At 46.8% G+C, this 18535-nt stretch overlaps 1 protein-coding gene across 1 annotated transcript in view; it reads left to right on the plus strand.

Annotated features, from left to right (window-relative positions):
* TYR (tyrosinase) overlaps positions 1 to 18535 on the plus strand; it is a 57515-nt gene that overhangs the window by 25415 nt on the left and 13565 nt on the right. The window contains exon 3 of the mRNA XM_083436559.1: positions 14408 to 14555. Coding sequence (XP_083292685.1) covers positions 14408 to 14555 — 148 coding nt within the window. The remainder of the gene's footprint in view (positions 1 to 14407; positions 14556 to 18535) is intronic.

The following is an 18535-nucleotide window of genomic DNA, read 5'->3' on the forward strand; positions in this document are numbered from 1 at the left end:
CAGTCCCATCTCATATGCTTTACTGGGATACTGCTATTTATACCCTTCATTTTCCATTTATGCCCCAATATTTTTAAGTTTTCTTTTTTAAAAAAAGCTGGCAATAATTCTAAACTTCTTGGATCCATCTCAGTTTGTTAGATGACTGTACAATTTATGCTTATAATTTGTCTCCCACAAGGCATGGTAGGCTCTGCCCATAGGTGTAAACATAAATAATCTTACCCCTTCATTATAGATTATCAAATTTTTTACTCCTTTCCCCCCCAGTTACATGCTTAGATTCAAATCCAATTGAAGTTAAATGATTTCAAGGGCAACTCAAAACCCACCAGAAATGTTACCAGGGGCAGCAAATACAAAAGGGAATACTTTATATTCCCTGTTGAGATTATTAGGCATGGGAAAGAAACTCAACTTTTGCATGCATTTTAATAAGATACTACCTAAGTTTCACTTTTTGAATCAAAATGTGAGCCAAAAAGATTATTCTTTGAAAGTCAGTTTCCCCCAAAAAATTTTTGCAATGCAGTTGCCTAACCAAGCAATGGGCACTAAAATGGATACAGCAGGGCAAAGTGTATGTAAAAATGCACAGAAAAAGAGAAAGTGTGTATAAAAGGGCACACTTATAATAGGGGGAAATGTGCAAAACAATACATACGTTAGTGAAAGCAACATACCCAAATGCTGATCTTTTTTCCAAAGCAAACCAAACTCTGGGCAAGAGTTTTGACCCCTGGAATCTCTCACCACTAAGTGACCAGGGTGGGAGGGGCAGTAATAATTACAAACTGATGTGGAAAAGTGGAGAGGTGAATTTAAAACTGGAAAAACGAGAACTAGAGAGGTACCGAAAACAACAGATTCATCCATCCATAGCTGGATGGCGAAGGGTTAACTTGATTGTGCTAACCTGCACGGGAACCTTATGGTGAAGATACACTACCAAATGTCATAAATCTCAAATACAGCATTTGCCCAGGCTGAAGGAATAATAGTTCATCTTTTTAATGGATAAAAATGACACAAATGCAAATTTGAAAATGTCAACAATTTAGCTGAATATTTGTTAGAAAGGCTGGCTACTAGAAATAAAATAAAAATAAAAAAAATAGTGTACACTTGTCTTAAAATACGAGCATTTTTTGATAACAGAATAAGAATAACTACTGCTTGTTTTTGTTTTCCCATATAAAATCCCTGTGCAAAGCTGCTATTTGTCTAGTGAAGTGGAAAAAGTCAGACATCTTATGGTTGGAATATGTGCACATTTAAAGCAATTCCTTCAGACATCATGGACTCAAACACCTCTCCTTTTTTGACATTGAAATGAAACTCGCAGCCTCTCTGCTTCCGTGTAGCTCATTTTCCAAAAGCACTCTCCCCTGTAGTGAGATTTGTGAATTATCCCGTTCTTGAAATCCATCGAAACCTAAAGCTTTCTAGGTTGTGGTGGCACAGAAAACAGGCGGAGGCGGGGCCCCCAGAATGAAAAGAGAACTTACAATCTGTCTCTGCCGCCACTTAAATAATAGGGCTTATAATATATAACATCAACATGTGCAGCAGATAATGGAAAACAGATTTGACCCACTGCCTTGGAGTCGGGGATTTAGGCTGTGGCAAGGCAATAATTGCATTTAAAACTTTTGTTTTCGTGGAGGAGCAGATACATTTATTTTCCGTGCCAGCTTTCCATTACCCCTTAAGTTTTCTGATCCTCTTAAGAGATTTATCTCCCAAGGATTGAAACCCATCTCTCGTTTCCGCGCAAGCCGAAAGGTGTATAAGCTACAGCGATTTTCTGCTTGGTAAACTGGAGGGTGCTATTGTTATGCTTTGATGTCCAGAGGCCTACCAAACGTTGGGAATCTGTGTGGTGTGATGTAGCGATTAATGAGAGCTGTAGCTAAAGGTTCAAGAGGCCTCAGTCGTGGACTCAGCAGCACGTTGTGAACAGGGGCAAAGGGGGGTGCAGGGGGTGTGGACCTCCCCGGGTGTAATAATAATAATAATAATAATTATTATTATTATTATTATTTATTATTTGTACCCCGCCCATCTGGCTAGGTTTCCCCAGCCACTCTGGGAAGCTTCCACAGAGACCAAAAATACACTAAAATGTCACACATTAAAAACTTCCCTAAACAGGGCTGCCTTAAGATGTCTTCTGAATGTCAGGTAGTTGTTTATAGCTTTGACATCTGATGGGAGGGCGGTCCACAGGGCGGGCGCCACAAGCGAGAAGGCCCTCTGCCTAGTTCCCTGTAGCTTTGCTTCTCACAATGAGGGAACTGCCAGAAGGCCCTCGGCGCTGGACCTCAGTGTCCAGGCAGAACGATGGGAGTGGAGACGCTCCTTCAGGTATACTGGGCCAAGGCTGTTTAGGGCTTTAAAGGTCAACACCAACACTTTGAATTGTGCTCGGAAACGTACTGGGAGCCAATGTAGGTCTTTCAAGACCGGTGTTATGTGGTCTCGGCAGCCGCTCACAGTCACCAGTCTAGCTGCCGCATTCTGGATTAGTTGTATTTTCCTGGTCACCTTCAAAGGTAGCCCCACGTAGAGCGCATTGCAGTAGTCGAAGCGGGAGATAACTAGAGCATGCACCACTCTGGCAAGACAGTCCGCGGGCTGGTAGGGTCTCAGCCTGTGTACCAGGTGAAGTTGGTAGACAGCTGCCCTGGATACAGAATTGACCTGCGCCTCCATGGACAGCTGTGAGTCCAAAATGACTCCCAGGCTGCGCACCTGGTCCTTCAGGGGCACAGTTACCCCATTCAGGACCAGGGAGTCCTCCACACCAGCCCGCCCCCTGTCCCCCCAAAACAGTACTTCTGTCTTGTCAGGATTCAACCTCAATCCATTAGCTGCCATCCATCCTCCAACCTCCTCCAGGCACTCACACAGGACCTTCACTGCCTTCACTGGTTCTTATTTGAAAGAGAGGTAGAGCTGGGTATCATCTGCATATTGATGGACACCCAGTCCAAACAGAACACTAAAATACAATAAGCTATTAAACATTAAAAGCTTCCCTAAACTGGGCTGCCTTCAGATGTCTTCTAAAAGTTTGGTAGTTATTTTTCTCTTTGACATCTGGTGTGAGGGCATTCCACAGGGCGGGTGCCACCACTGAGCAGGCCCTCTGCCTGGTTCCCTGTAACATGGCTTCTCATAGTGAGGGAACCCCCAGAAGGCCCTTGGCGCTGGACCTCAGTGTCCGGGCAGAACAGTGAGGGGGTGACAAAATGACAAAAATATGAGGGTGTTGTTTTTTTTATAAAAATGGGCTCACGAAACTTTTTAGTTCAGTCCAGAAACGTAACGTAAAGTGGCTGGCGCTAAGTGCCTGCCTACTGCCTCTCCCTCAACCGCCCTACAGCTGAGGGGGAGGCTGCAGAGAGGCTCCACGCAGCCCCCCTGCCTTGTCTCACCCCTCCCCCATGGGCGGCTCTTCTTCCTCTGGCTTCATCCCCCTTCATCCCTCCTCGCCCGCCTCCCGTCTTCATGTTGCTTCCATCTTCCCCCTAGTCATCATCCTTACTTTGCTCTTGGATTTCTCCCCACTCCCTTCTCCACTCCCCACCCCACATCTCTCTTTTTTATTTTATTTTATTGATACAACAAGAAAAGAAGAAAGGGAAAACACAAATACCAAATTACACACAGGAATAACCATAGACACATAATTTTCTTAACAAACGATAAAACATAAATTGGTCTTAACACTAAAGACCCAATCTCCTGTCTATTCCATATTTCGATTTCATATTATTGCCAATACAGTGGTACCTCGGGTTAAGAACTTAATTCATTCTGGAGATCCTTTCTTAACCTGAAACTGTTCTTAACAGGCCTCCCGCTGCTGCCGTCGCGCAATTTCTGTTCTCATCTGTTCTCATCCTGAAGCGAAGTTCTAAACTTGAGGTACTATTTCTGGGTTAGCGGAGTCTGTAACCTGAAGCGTCTGTAACCCGAGGTACCACTGTACACACTTTTATCATAATTAAACTTTTTCTTAATATATCTTAATTCTTATATCTACCTTGCAACTATTACTGAAGTTGCTTGAGGAACCCACTCCACATCTCTTTTTTTATAATTTTTATTAAAGATTTAAACAAAACATATTACCCAAAAACATGTCATCCTTAATTTTTTTCCCATTCTCCTCCCTCCCCCCACCCTCCCACACAAAACCCCCACCCCCACCCCCGACTTCCCTCAGTTCCAATCTTTGGTTTCTCTGTGAATGCTATTCCACCCCACATCTCTTTGATCTTCTCTCCCCTTGCCCACGCCACCCCCTTCTCTCTCTGCGGCGTGCCCCATCTGGTTTGCTGGAGGAGAAAAGTTGGAGGGCACCTGCCCCATCCAGTCAATTGCTGTGAGCGGCTATCCCCCTTCTGCCTCCTTCCTCCTCCTCCTCCTCCTCATCCCGGGCTCCCTGCAACCTCAACAGTAGCAGCAAGAGCAGCCACCATGGGGGCGTGGCCAGGCAGGAAGGGCTGTGAAGGGGCGGAGCTCCCAGCAGCACCCCAGAATGAAGTGGATTCCCAGCCGACACACAACGCACCGGGCACCAGAGCAGCTAGCTATGCCACTGTTTCTGCGACATCAAAATTTAGCAGCCCTCCACCCCTCACCTTAGCCTCTCCCTCTGGCAGGGGCATTGTGGGTGCCTGCCACGAGCCTGTGACACCATGCATGCAGCATGTGTGTGTGATGTCATGTGGCAGGAGGAGGTTCGATGGGGCACATCGCAGCCACAGGAAGGCTTGTGGGGGTCCATTGTGGCCTCTAGAAGGTAAGGTGGCATGTGGTGGTGTGTGGGGGTAGCAGTGGCGGGGAGTCATGGTGGTGGCAGTGGTGGTGCAAGATGGCGGGCTATGAGGGCTCAGCCACGAGCAGAGGAAGGGGGCGGTGGGGGCGGTCCGCCCTGGGTGTCATCACTGAGGGGGGTGACATTCGGCATGCCACCCACCCGCAACTCCCAAGTCTACCCCGAGCTGTTTGGAGAAGGGGCGGAGCTGCGCCACCTTGCCTTCCCCCCTTCCTCCTGCATTCTGACAGCTTGGGGGAGGCTTGGAAGTTGCCCCCAACTCCTGGGCTGCTTCCTGTGTGGGGGGGTAAGCCTCCCCCAAGCTGTCAAAAGGAAGAGGGAAGGGAGCAAGGCTGCTGGCAAAGCGGCGCAGCTCCCTGCCCCCTGCCCAGGAAGCAGCCCACCATGGGTGGCTCATTCCGCCCCCCATTAGCAGCTCATTGCACCCCCTCAGGCCGCTCACCCCCTGGGACGCTCACCTGCCCCAGTGGCGTAGCGTGGGTTGTCAGCACCCGGGGCAAGGCAAGTAATTTGCACCCCCTAACACATGGATTTGCGCCCCCTAACCCGTGGATTTGCGCCCCCTAACCCTAACCCCCAGATGTTGCGCCCAGTGCGGCCGGCCCCCCCTGCACCCCCCATGCTACGCCACTGCCCTGCCCCCATGGCCCCTCCCCCAGGTGCACAGCTTGTGAGCCGCTCCAGGTGCTGGAGCTGGTAACTCCACCTCTGGGCTGAGCACCCACAACAACAAAAATGTGGGTGCCCAGGTCCCCTGGAGTTGGTGCCCCTTCCCTCTGGGAGGTAATATGGACTGGACCCAGAGGCAGAGGAAATGCGTACGCTCAGCAAAAGAGGAGGCAGGCAGGCACCTCTGAGCTCGCCTCTCTGCTTCTAGCTCAGACATCCTTCAAATTGCACAGTCTCTTTATGCATCCCCCAAACGAAGCCTATTTTTAAGCACCTCAGCCTCCATCAGTGTCCTCCTCAAACCTTCGCACGCCGCAGTTAGTTGTACAGCCTGCTGTCTTAGCTCTGCCTGACTGCATGCTATTAGAGACATCGACTGCTCCAGGCCCTTCAGCGCTTGCAAAGAGACGCCTACCTTCTGCCTGTCATGGCTCAGCACAAATCTATCTCAAGTGCTGTCAGGCCTCCCCGCTCTATCCTCAATGTGCTACCTGAGAAATCCAACTTTAAGGTAACCTTTAAACCTTCTACTTCTTCTTCTTCAGCCCAAACACTTCATCCCCTTCCAGGGCCCACATGCCAAAGGTGAAAGTGGGTGGACGAAGAATGCAGAACATCCCCTTTGTGCAGCAGGCTAGGTTTTTAAAATATGTATTCTTTTCCGATTTTAAAGAAAAACCATGAAATAGCAGGATCCCACCCTCAGAGAGGCAAATCTCGCTACATCGTGCTGCCAGCTGTGTGGCAACATTTAATTGCAGTATACAATCATCCCAGCCAGAGAATTCTTTAAAGGGGACCTGCCTTTTCCTCTGCTGCTGTGTACTTAATAAAAGGGTGCCAATCTATTGAAAAAGTGTCCTTCAATTTCAGGCCCTTTGCTATTTTTATTTGATCGGTTAGCTTCTCCGTTAACACTAGTTTCCAGGATTTCATGTACTGTGAAGTCAGCACGGTATCGTCCAAAGGTTTCTAGTAAAGGTAAAGGGTAAAGGGAACCCTGACCATTAGGTCCATTCGTGACCGACTCTGGGGTTGCGGTGCTCATCTCGCTTTATTGGCCAAGGGAGCCGGCGTACAGCTTCTGGGTTATGTGGCCAGCATGACTAAGCTGCTTCTGGTGAACCAGAGCAGCGCACGGAAACGCCGTTTACCTTCCCGCCAGAGTGGTACCTATTTATCTACTTGCACTGCATACTTTCGAACTGCTAGGTTGGCAGGAGCAGGGACCGAGCAACAGGAGCTCACCCCGTTGCGGGGATTCGAACCGCCGACCTTCTGATCGGCAAGTCCTAGGCTCTGTGGTTTAAAGTATCTGGCTAATTTTAAGAAGCCAAGATGGGCAAGGGTCACGGACGCAGGAGGTCGGTCGTACTTCTTGTTATGTCTGGAGCTTTAAATCCTAATAAGAGGCAGGTAGGATTTTAGAATGTAGTAATATGATTGGCTGTTGGAGCCGTCCAATCCGGCTACAGAAGGGAAGTTTGAACCAGCCTATCAGGTGTGACTGAGGGTGTGAATAAAGGATATATAGCCTGGGTGGGAAGAACACAGAGAAACGCCCCATGACTGACTGTTTTTATTACAAACTGAAATAAACTCCATGAAACTGATGGCTCTACTCTGAGTATATTTCACTTCTTCAAGCAGTTTGTCCACATCCCCAGGCTGCAGTGATCTAAACTGATCCTGTATGGATGGAACAGACAGTTTGTTGTTGTTGTTGTTGTTTAGTCATTTAGTCGTGTCCGACTCTTCGTGACCCCATGGACCAGACAGTTTATTAGACCCTTTCGCTGGACCTATTCTAATTGTGGCATCTGCATCTGCCCGAATCTGAGCAATTTTTCCCCTTACAGGCCTTGATAAAGGTTGAGTAATGCTAACTCATTAGCCCCATTATTGCTTTTATTTCCCTATACCGGGGAAATTCGCAAAGAAATCCAGGAACATCCGCATGGCAGCCCTAACTAAGGAAGGCATTTCATGAAGAATGACCTCTGTGCATTGGTGCATTTGACCCACAGAGCTGCACAATAAATGATTCAAAATAGCAATAAATTGTGGAATAAAGTATACCTAGTGAGGTCAGTTATGCAAATTGCTTGCATAATTTATTCCGACTGCAGAATTCAGCTTTTCTTTTTCTTTTTTAGGCAGGTGGCAGATTCCAGTTACTCTCTCAGTATAGTTTCAGGATTTTGCTTTTCTTTTACATGAGTGGCAGGATCCAATTCAAGATTGACAGCAAATGCAGAAAGCTTTTGCACCTTTTTCCTGAAGAAAAGTAGGCTCAAAGTCGCAAAATCTGGATTGAAAGAGAAAGCAAATTTCAGGAAGGAACCAATGCATTTTGGCTGGCCAACTTTTCAACTCAACAATGTAAGCTGTGTTCCAGTGACCCTGGTGAGATGTGCAGACATGTGCAGGTGATTTTTTTCTTACCTACATGCCACGAGAAGCTTCTCTTGCTGATTTCTGAGCACGAGCTGCTCTGAAAGGCACAGGATCAACCCCCCCCCCCTTTGCATCAGCCCCATGATGGGTCATTGTGCGAAAACCTTTTCTCCCCTCCTTTGATGAAAAAGCAGTTATGGAGAATAGCGCATGACTGAAGCTTCAGGCGCTGAAATCTATCATGCGGTCCTTTGACCTCACAACAGGATGCCAGTGTACAAAAGTTCCAAGGTCCTTTCAGATTGCATTAAGAGGGGCATTGTTTCGTAGGCTTGGGAAATGATAGGGACACAGGAAGTTGCCTTAGGTCACAACCACACAGTACATTTAAAGCCCTATCCCACCTTACACAATCATGGCTTCCCACAAGGAATTCTGGGAGCCAGGGGTGCTGGCTCCTAGAGGCCGAGCCCTTTTGGCACCCCCTATATTTTGGGGGTAGCCCCCCTTCTGTTAAGTTGTGTGTGAACATATCAGACGACACAGCGATTCTTCAAACAGCTCTTGTTTATTCACAGGCCAGAACTGAACTGAACTGAAGGGTTCAGTCAGCCTGCTTATATACAGCTCCAGTACAAGGTAACTGTAACAATTTTCTAAATATCCAATCACTGAACGTCACTTTCAATCCCTTATTTGCATAACTATCTACAGTATCCCCCTGCTGGCCCAGGATGAGAACTTCAGCACATAACACCTTTGATGTCCCAAAAGCACAGGAGGCAGGAGGTGATGGACTTTGCAAAATGGGCAAAACTGACGGGAAGAATTTAGAACCAGAGAGACCAAGCGCTCCAAAAAGATTGGAGTAAATTTATACAATATTTGAAGGACCATTGTAAGCAATTAAACAACACTAGCAGGGTTGTAAGAAGACTCGTAATGATAACTGTTCTTACCTTTTTATATTTATTGAATAATTGGGATATTTTGAAGGAGTGAAACATAAATTGGAAAATGTACAAAAGCTATGATATAAAGATTAACTCTGAAAACCAAGAGGCGGGAGGGAGGGAAGTCGAAAGCTTGTAAGAGCAAAAGAATTTAAGTGGATAATGAGGATGTGTTTAAGTGTTATAAAAAGGAAACTCAATAAAAATTAGCATTAAAAATATATATAGGAAGGGCGGTGTGATGCCCCGATGGAGTCCAAGACCCCTCTTTCCAGCTTCACAAAGCCCTCCTGGCTGCTGCTCTTCCTGACATCATGTGCACAATGTCTTTGTCATTCCCCCATCACCCTCACACATTGGTGGTTCCGCAGGGAGCTGCATTTTGATTGGGACAGCCCAATTCCCCTCCGAGAGCCAGTGTGGTGTAGTGGTTAAGAGCGGTGGACTCATAATCTGGTGAACTGGGTTCGCATCCCCGCTCCACCACATGCAGCTGTTGGGTAACCTTAAGCTAGTCACACTTTGATGTCTCTCAGCCTCACCCACCTCACAGAGTGTTTGTTGTGGGGGAGGAAGGGAAAGGAGATTGTTAGCCGCTTTGAGACTCCTTTGGGTAGTGATTAAGCGGGATATCAAATCCAAACTCCTCCTCCACCACCACCACCACCACCACCTCCTCCTCCTCCTCCTCCTCCTCTTCTTCTTCTTCTTCTTCTTCTTCTTCTTCTTCTTCCCTGCAATTCCCTGAGTTTCATTAGAAGAGGGATTGTTAAAAGACTCTGAGAATCATAGCTCTAACAACTCTCAGCGCCCTTAACAAACTACAACTAAATTCTTTGCAGGAAGCCATGACTGTTTAAAGTTGTATCATTGTTGTTGTTTAATCGTTTAGTCGCATCCGACTCTTCATGACCCCATGGACCAGAGCACGCCAGGCACTCCTGTCTTCCCCTGCCTTCCGCAGTTTGGTCAAACTCGTGTTAGTGGCTTTGAGAACACTGTCCAACCATCTCGTCCTCTGTCGTCCCCTTCTCCTTGTGCCCTCCATCTTTCCCAACATCAGTGTCTTTTCCAGGGAGTCTTCTCTTCTCATGAGGTGGCCAAAGTATTGGAGCCTCAGCTTCAGGATCTGTCCTTCCAGTAAGCACTCAGGGCTGATTTCCTTCAGAATGGATAGGTTTGATCTTCTTACAGTCCATGGGACTCTCAAGAGTCTCCTCCAGCACCATAATTCAAAAGCATCAATTCTTCGGCGATCAGCCTTCTTTATGGTCCAGTTCTCACTTCCATACATCACTACTGGGAAAACCATAGCTTTAACTATACGGACCTTTGTCGGCAAGGTGATGTCTCTACTTTATAAGATGCTGTCTAAGTTGTATCATAGTGTCCTCAATATATTGTGTGAATGTGATCCGAGTCAGATCCTTGACTGACCGTGATTTGAAGTGGCTCTCCAGGGTGTCAGGCAGAGATCAGCCATTGAACACCCCCCCCCCTAATTTTGACCCTTGGGTCCTGCCCTCCGCACCAGGAGAGAACAGGTTTTCTCCATCTTCTTTGTGAGAGCCCTTTCAATGTTAAAAGGCAGGCATTCGGGGAATGGCAGCTGAATGTGTGAATTCAATCCAGTGGGGATGGGGAGGGAGCAATGTATCTGAATGAAGATGTTGCATCCTTGCTGGATGTTGCAATACTGTAGTAATAATAATAATGTCCCTGTTCAAATCAGCCCCTGGTGTTTAGAAAAAGAACCAGCTTCAAGAGACAGGCTTTCATGTCTTTGGTGACACAGGGTCACGGATGTTTAGACAGCAAGCAAAAATCAATGCAGGCGAAGACTGATGTACTGGGCTTTTCCCGTGACCCCTTTAGCATCCCAGACTAATTAATACCCAGGGTGCTCATTCTGAAATCATATGCCATGTACCGTGTGTTCAGTAACAAGTGAAAATTGCAGAAGTGGAGGTAAAACACACACACACAATTTATTAAGCCCTTGGCTTAGTATAAACCATTCTGCAAGCTTGCAATGGGTGGCGCAATTTGGTTCCAGGGTATCCAGCAATTTCTGTTGAAAATGAATTGGATTTGGTGAGATAATAAGGAGCAGGGAGATAGCTGAAATCACTGAAATGCCAGAGGATTGGGGACACATTTGTTAAGACACAGGCTGAGCACAATGCAAGAGAAAACGTATATTTTTTCAGGCTACATGTGAAGAAAAAGTACTCAGCCTGTCATCAGCCCTCTGTTTCTATCATTCTTTATCAGGTACCTACATCCTTTGTCATCAAGTATCTCTCCGGGTGAGGGGCACTTTGGGAAGGATTTGAGGGGTAGCAGGGCTAGTGACTCACACACCAGACCTGCAGGGGAGGTGTGGCAAATCCTGCTGTCATTGTCCTCTCTGGATTGGCAAATATGTAGAACTGGATATGCCCATCCAGACTGCCCAGTCCATCCACTGGAACCTCATGGGAAGGAAAGGGTTTTAAATGGCTTCCTGTTCCATTTGACATCTTTGGCAGGTCTTTGGTCTTGGATTCCTCATGCGTTTTTGCTTGTCCTTCAGACAAAATAACTGAATAAGCTTCTGTCTTGCTCCTTGCTCCTGCCTCCTGGTTCATTCTGCGGTCCTGACTGTTGATTTCCCTCCCACCTCAGACTGCTACCCACAACCTTTTCCTTACAGATGGCATCTCCTCAAGGGGCCTGATTTGTCCTAAGTCTCTTTGTTTGTAAAAATGGTGTGCAGGGCCTTCTTGGTGGTGGTTCCCTGTCTCTGGAATGCCCTCCCTGTGAGGTGTGCCTGTCTTCCTCATTATTAACATTCAGGAGGAATTTAAATGCATCCCTGTTCACCTGGGCATTTGATAACTGAAAGAGACTGTTCCTGGCAACCTTGAAATTATTAGCTTCAAGGATATGCAGCTGTTTGTATTCTATTTTATTTCACACTGTATCATTTTCCTGCTATTTGTTGTTGTTCTTGCCCTGGACTTCTTTGGGAGGAAGGATGGGATAGACATTTGTTTATTCAACCAAGAAATAAAATAAAATGTGCCAGTTGCTCTTGTGTTCAGCATTGTTAATGCATTGTTTTATGCTGTCACAGCGATCCATGACTGTGCTTCTTAATACACATGAGTAAACTCATGAGCGACACGGATGGGCCAAATGAGGGGAACAGTCATGTTCTAAAGCAAATCATGCCTCATTAGTTGTTAATACCGAAAGTTATGTAAAGCCGTTCTCCCATAAAAAGAATATTAAATAGTCAATTACTGCAGATTTCAGATTTATGCCAAGTTCCCATTGATGACTGAAATTCTATTCTCGCTGGCAGTCTTAGGCTGCTTTTAAAAAAACTGCTCAGAAATGCCAACTGGTCCAGAAAGTGTTTTCACGGTTATTAACCTGTACAAATCACTGGGCTTGACGCAAGGTCTGTTTTGATGATTTCCACCCTCAGGGACATGCCAAAGCAAGCAGCCACCTCCTCCTCACCTTCTGCCACCTACCCCCCTCCATGTAATAATAATAATAATTTATTATTTGTACCCCACCCATCTGGCTGGGTTTCCCCAGCCACTCTGGGCGGCTTCCATAGAAACAAAAAATACAGTAAAATATCACAGATTAAAAACTTCCCTGAACAGGGCTGCCTTAAGATGTCTTCTAAATGTCAGGTAGTTATTTATCGCTTTGACATCTGATGGGAGGGCGTTCCACAGGGCGGGCGCCACTACTGAGAAGGCCCTCTGCCTGGTTCCCTGTAGCTTTGCTTCTCGCAATGAGGGAACCGCCAGAAGGCCCTCGGAGCTGGACCTCAGTATCCGGGCAGAACGATGGGGGTGGAGACGCTCCTTCAGGTATACTGGGCCGAGGCCGTTTAGGGCTTTAAAGGTCAACACCAACACTTTGAATTGTCCTCGGAAACGTACTGGGAGCCAATGTAGGTCTTTCAAGACCGGTGTTATGTGGTCTCGGTGGCCACCCCCAGTCACCAGTCTAGCTGCCGCATTCTGGATTAGTTGTAGTTTCCGAGTCACCTTCAAAGGTAGCCCCACGTAGAGCGCATTGCAGTAGTCCAAGCGGGAGATAACCAGAGCATGTGCTTTTTTCCAGGACCTGGTGAGCTTGTCTGAGAGGCAGGATGGACAAAACCAAAGGCTTCTTCCTCGCATGCCATATAATGAATTACAGCATGAAGGATAGCTTAGCCGTGCAAGCTAAATCTGGTGTCCCTGTGTTCACAAACCCATAACCTCCGAATATCCGAAACTGGAGGCTTATCAGAAGCTGGGAGGTTCATTTATTTTCTCACACGGACATCCTGACTTTCTTTCTCTGTTGTGGAGATCTGTTTCCATGGATGCTGCATCCATTTGTCCCACAGAGGTGCCAACTTGGGCTCCAAACTGTGGGTGCCCAATAGTGCGCACAGATGTCATGACGTCATGCCATGCCTGGTGCATGGCGGCAAGTGAGCTGGGGCCTCCACTGCGGGCCTCTGGTGGGGCCACCATGGCCGTAGACGCGCCTCAGAAGAATGGCCACAGCCACAGCAGGCCCCAACAGAGGCCCCACGGCTCAGGCTCTGTGACACCAAAGAGTAGGAGGTAAGGCAGTGGGTGGTGGCATCTGGCGGAGGCTAGACATCCACAGTAAAAAAACAAAAACAAACCTGGGTGCCCAGGTGCCCAGGGTCCCCTGTAGATGTCTCCAGTGGCCTCCATCTGGACAGGAGAAGCAGCTGAGATACCATCACCACCAATATTGCAACTTACCAGACAGTGAGTAGTAAGAAGAAGAGTTTGGATTTGATATCCCACTTTATCACTACCCTAAGGAGTCTCAAAGCGGCTAACATTCTCCTTTCCCTTCCTCCCCCACAACAAACACTCTGTGAGGTGTGTGGGGCTGAGAGACTTCAGAGAAGTGTGACTGGCCCAAGGTCACCCAGCAGCTGCATGTGGAGGAGCGGGGAAACGAACCCAGTTCACCAGATTACGAGTCCACCACTCTTAACTGCTACACCACACTGGCTTAAGCAATTAAGGAGTGCAGGTGACCTCCTTGGATAAACTAGGCCACAGTTTGAGTGCTGGGGTGACAAAGGCCTCACTTCTCATGGTCACCCACCAGATTTCAGAGAACAGGCCAGGGGCCCATAAAGCTAAACATATGGGAATGTATGGATAGGAAGAGTCAACTAGATTGTAGCCAATGCTAGAACCACTTAAGTTAATGAGCAGAGTGAACCTAGGTTTGATGGGTCTACTCTGAGCAGGACTTCACTTGCTGTAAAATAATAATAATAATAATAATAATAATAATAATAATAATAATATACCCCACCCATCTGGCTGGGTTTCCCCAGCTGTTCTGGGCGGCTCCCAACAGAATATTAAAAACACAATAAAACATCAAACATTAAAAGCATCCCTAATCAACGTGTATTGCAATGAACACAATGTCTATTGCAAAAAATAATAATTGCCATTTGCTGCTCTGTTTCCTCTCCTCCCTACAGGCTTCGCAAATCCCAGCACCGCCATCTCGAACGTGTCCCAAAGCAGCCTGCACAATGCCCTGCACATCTACATGAATGGCTCCATGTCGCAGGTGCAAGGCTCAGCTAATGATCCCATCTTCATACTGCACCACGCCTTTGTTGACAGGTAGGGAGGAAGCTTCCTGGTAAGAGTGATGCCTTCCGTGAGTGCAGACAAATATGAAAGCTATTAATCAGGCGTGGGGGGAATTTGTCATACCAGAGAATGCATTTCATTCTGGCGCATATCTTCCAGGGCCCACAAGCCAGTGGTGGGAGGGACTAGAGGGGAAAGTGGGTGGGGTTATGTAAATTTTACCTTTGGTTCCCACCCACAAGTACACACATCTCTCTAGTCGCCATCTGGACAAGCAAGAGCCATAGACAGAGTTCAAAGATGCTGTCAGCTGAAAACACCCCATGGAGGCACACAGCAGGACCATGCAGAAATGCAGCTTAGAGGGGGATGGAGGCAGAGGAGAGGGTATGGAGCAAGTTCTGAGAGGAAAATTGCAGGGTTATATTTGGCCCCACAGCTAATTCTCCTCTGCCCTCCTATCTGGCCCAAGTAGGACCAATTCAGCCAGCTAGCCCTGGGGATTATCTAATGCTTATTTCCCCTAAATTGATTTCTAAATTTTGAATTTTATTGTTTTCATGTTTTTATACTGTATTTTATGCTGCTTTTACAATTAAGTGTTTTAAATTTGTTGTTATCTGCCCTGAGCCTGGTTTTTGAACCGGGAAGGGCGGGGTATAAATATAAATTTATTATTATTTATTATTATTATTATAGTAGCCATTGATGGCCTCCTAATCCTCCATGAATCCGCCTGCTCTTCTTTTAAAGCCATCCAAGTTGGTGGGCATCACTGCTGGGCCACAGTTTACGCACTGCATGAAAATGTGCTTTCTTAGATGTGACAACTATGGGAGTATCCGCTGGTATATATCATAAGCCCCATTTGGGTGAACGGTGTACTTTTTCTAAGGAAAGATGAGCAGGAAGCAGGAATGCCCTGGCTGATCCCACCCCCCCAATGCCACACAACCATTTACTCCCCTCCTCGGATGTTGGCATCTGCAGTGCCAACACCTTCAAGGAGCGAAGTTTTGTAAATACAGCTGTGCTGTATGTGCTATATACATCAGTGCCAGCAGGTGGGGCTAATCAGCACACGTGATGTCAGAGCAGGCACAGAGAAACATTGATGGAAACAAGGGAACTGTTTGGCACGGAAGGACCTACAGATGTCTTGCTGTTCTTTCATGCCAAACTGACAACAATGTTTTGGTCCTTCAGTATCATCCTTAGCACTCATGGGGTCCTGGAACTGTAGATGTGGGAATCTCAACTGTTCTGTACAGTGGTACCTCGGGTTACATACACTTCAGGTTACATATGCTTCAGGTTACAGACTCTGCTAACCCAGAAATAGTGTTTCAAGTTAAGAACTTTGCTTCAGGATGAGAACAGAAATTGTGCTCCAGCGGCACGGCAGCAGTGGGAGGCCCCATTAGCTAAAGTGGTGCTTCAGGTTAAGAACAGTTTCAGGTTAAGTACGGACCTCCGGAATGAATTAAGTACTTAACCTGAGGTACCACTGAGGTACCATTCCTTTCTGTTCTTTGGATTCCCCGGGACTGCTTAGCTGAACTTTGTAAATATCCAAACAAACCCCTGTGTTGCAAAAGATACATAGGGTTGCAGCCCAAGGCTAAAGGCGGATAAAGCAAAGCTGGGAAACTTGTGACTCTCAAAATGTTGCTGTTGAACTACAGCTCGCATCAGCCTCAGCCAGTTTGGCCAATGCCCAGAGATTCTGGGAGTTGTAGTCCTATAACATCTGAAGGGATGCAGATTCCACAACCCTGGACTAAACCTGGGATGTGCTACCTTGCTGTTCATTTAATTAAGAGATGACAGATACTATTTCTGTTCTCTCTGTAATGCAAAGAAAAGAGTAGTGAATACTATCAGGTGTAATATTTTAATACGTTGCAAAAGGAGGTATTAAACAAAAGAATCAGGCTAAAGCAGCCTAGTGATACAAGCTTTGTAGCTTTCATAACAAGATGCACATGCTGTTTTCTAGGATATAATTTGTTTCTTGTGGCTGCCCACGATGACCATATACATACGTAATAGACAATCTTTATAGAATTCCTTCAAACAATAACAAGTTCAAAATGAAATCTTAGACTCAAAGTCTCTGAAAGTCTTTAAATGAAGCCAGGTACCAAACTTTGTAGGACGAAAGATAAGCTGTGAAGCTTTGTGTATTCAGCAAATATAATGCCCAACACTTAACAGAGATTCCAGATATTGACTGCTGTTTCGAGAATATAGAATTGTTTCATAAAGTCAATATATATGAATATATGTGAATGAAAATATTAAATGCTGTGGAACAGTGCTCATGTAGTCACTGCTACAAACAATATTTTTTGAGAAACATATAAAGCCGACTCCAGGTGATGCTAATAGCAATGAGGTTGAGTTTAGAGATACAGTGCAAAGTAACAATACAAATACAAGGAGATTGAGATTAAAGAAGCAGAACAAAACAAAAAAAATACACTGCACTGCTGTAGCCTGGTTCCTTACCCCAACCACAGACCATAGCTTGGTGTCTCTGGCCCTCTCCTTTTGTAAGCAGTGGCGTAGCGTGGGGGGTGCAGGGGGGGCCGGCCGCACCAGGTGCAACTTCTGGGGGGGGCGCTCACACTCGCAGCTCTCTGCCCCTACCTGGCTCACTCACTCTCTCTCACTGCAGTGCTGGCTGTGCGAATCCGATTCGAGCCGCCGGGTCGCCGCCCACTGTGGAAGGGAGGGTGCCAGGCGTGCGGTGCGGTGCGGTGCGGTGCGGAGAGAGAGAGAGGGACTATCTGGGGGAGGGACAGTGCAGGGGGGGGGCGCAAATTACTTGCCTTGCCCCGGGTTAGGGGGCGCAAATTACTTGCCTTGCCCCGGGTTAGGGGGCGCAAATTACTTGCCTTGCCCCGGGTGCTGACAACCCATGCTACGCCACTGTTTGTAAGTAACCCTTGTCAGAGGACAAGAGAGCGTTCATAAGCACAAGAAGAGCCCACTGGATCAGGCGAGTGGCCCATTCTGTTCTCGCACTTCCCTGTGGGAAACCTGCAAGCAGGATTTGAACACAGAACCTCCCTCTTCTCCCTTCTGGCAACTGGTGTTCAGAAGCATTGCTGCCTCCAACTGCAGAGACAGAGTGTAGCCATCGTAGGTATCAAGAGCCTTATCCTCCGCTAATTTGTCTAATCCTCATCCAAGCTGCTGGCCATCACATCCTGTGGCAATGAGTTCCATAGTTTAACTATGCGCTGTGTAAAGAAGTGCTTTCTTCGATCCAATTGTGGCTGTCCAAATGGCAAAAGTGTGATTCAACTATAATAACCAATATTTTGGTGCCAATATTTTGAAGGAGGTAGGAAGTGCGGGCGTTCCTATAGAGCCCTAACATGATGGGGGTGATGCTGTGCTGTCATTATGGAGACAAGCCACCCATTGCTTCTATGGCTTTTGAGTCTATCACCTTCCTGTACCCAGGGCATAATGAAAAACTCCCCTCTTCCTGTGGGGCGATCCGCTTTTAGCATGCAGATTGATTGATTAATATTCATGCTGCAATTCAGGATGTATTTTTTTAAAGGCCCTGTGTGCATGCCAAGTATTATGATGATTATTACCTTGATCACTCGGTATTCGCACAGCGAGCCTCAACTGTTTGCAGCCCTCGCCTCCCCCTCCAGTGCCGAGATTTGCTCTAAATGATATGCTGTCGAGCTGCGTGAGCTATGGCTCAAATCCACAGTAGATCTGCAAGACAAAGGCAGGTCAAGAGGCGGCCATTAGCGTTGGCCTTCCGCCCACAGTTACAGTAAAATCTGTTTTCATATTTTTTATTTTTTTAGAAAATAAAAACCTGAGTTGCCTGAAAGGTTTGTCAACTCAGGGCCCAAATCAGCCTGTATTTTACATGAAGAGCGCTATTTAGTTTTGAATTCATGGGAGGGGTAACTACAAGGGGAGGGGAGTCAGACCCCATTTGCACCGTACATTTAAAGTGTCACCCTACAAGGTCA

Source organism: Podarcis tiliguerta (assembly GCF_965153285.1).
Source record: "Podarcis tiliguerta genome assembly, chromosome: 4".
NCBI lineage: Eukaryota > Metazoa > Chordata > Lepidosauria > Squamata > Lacertidae > Podarcis > Podarcis tiliguerta.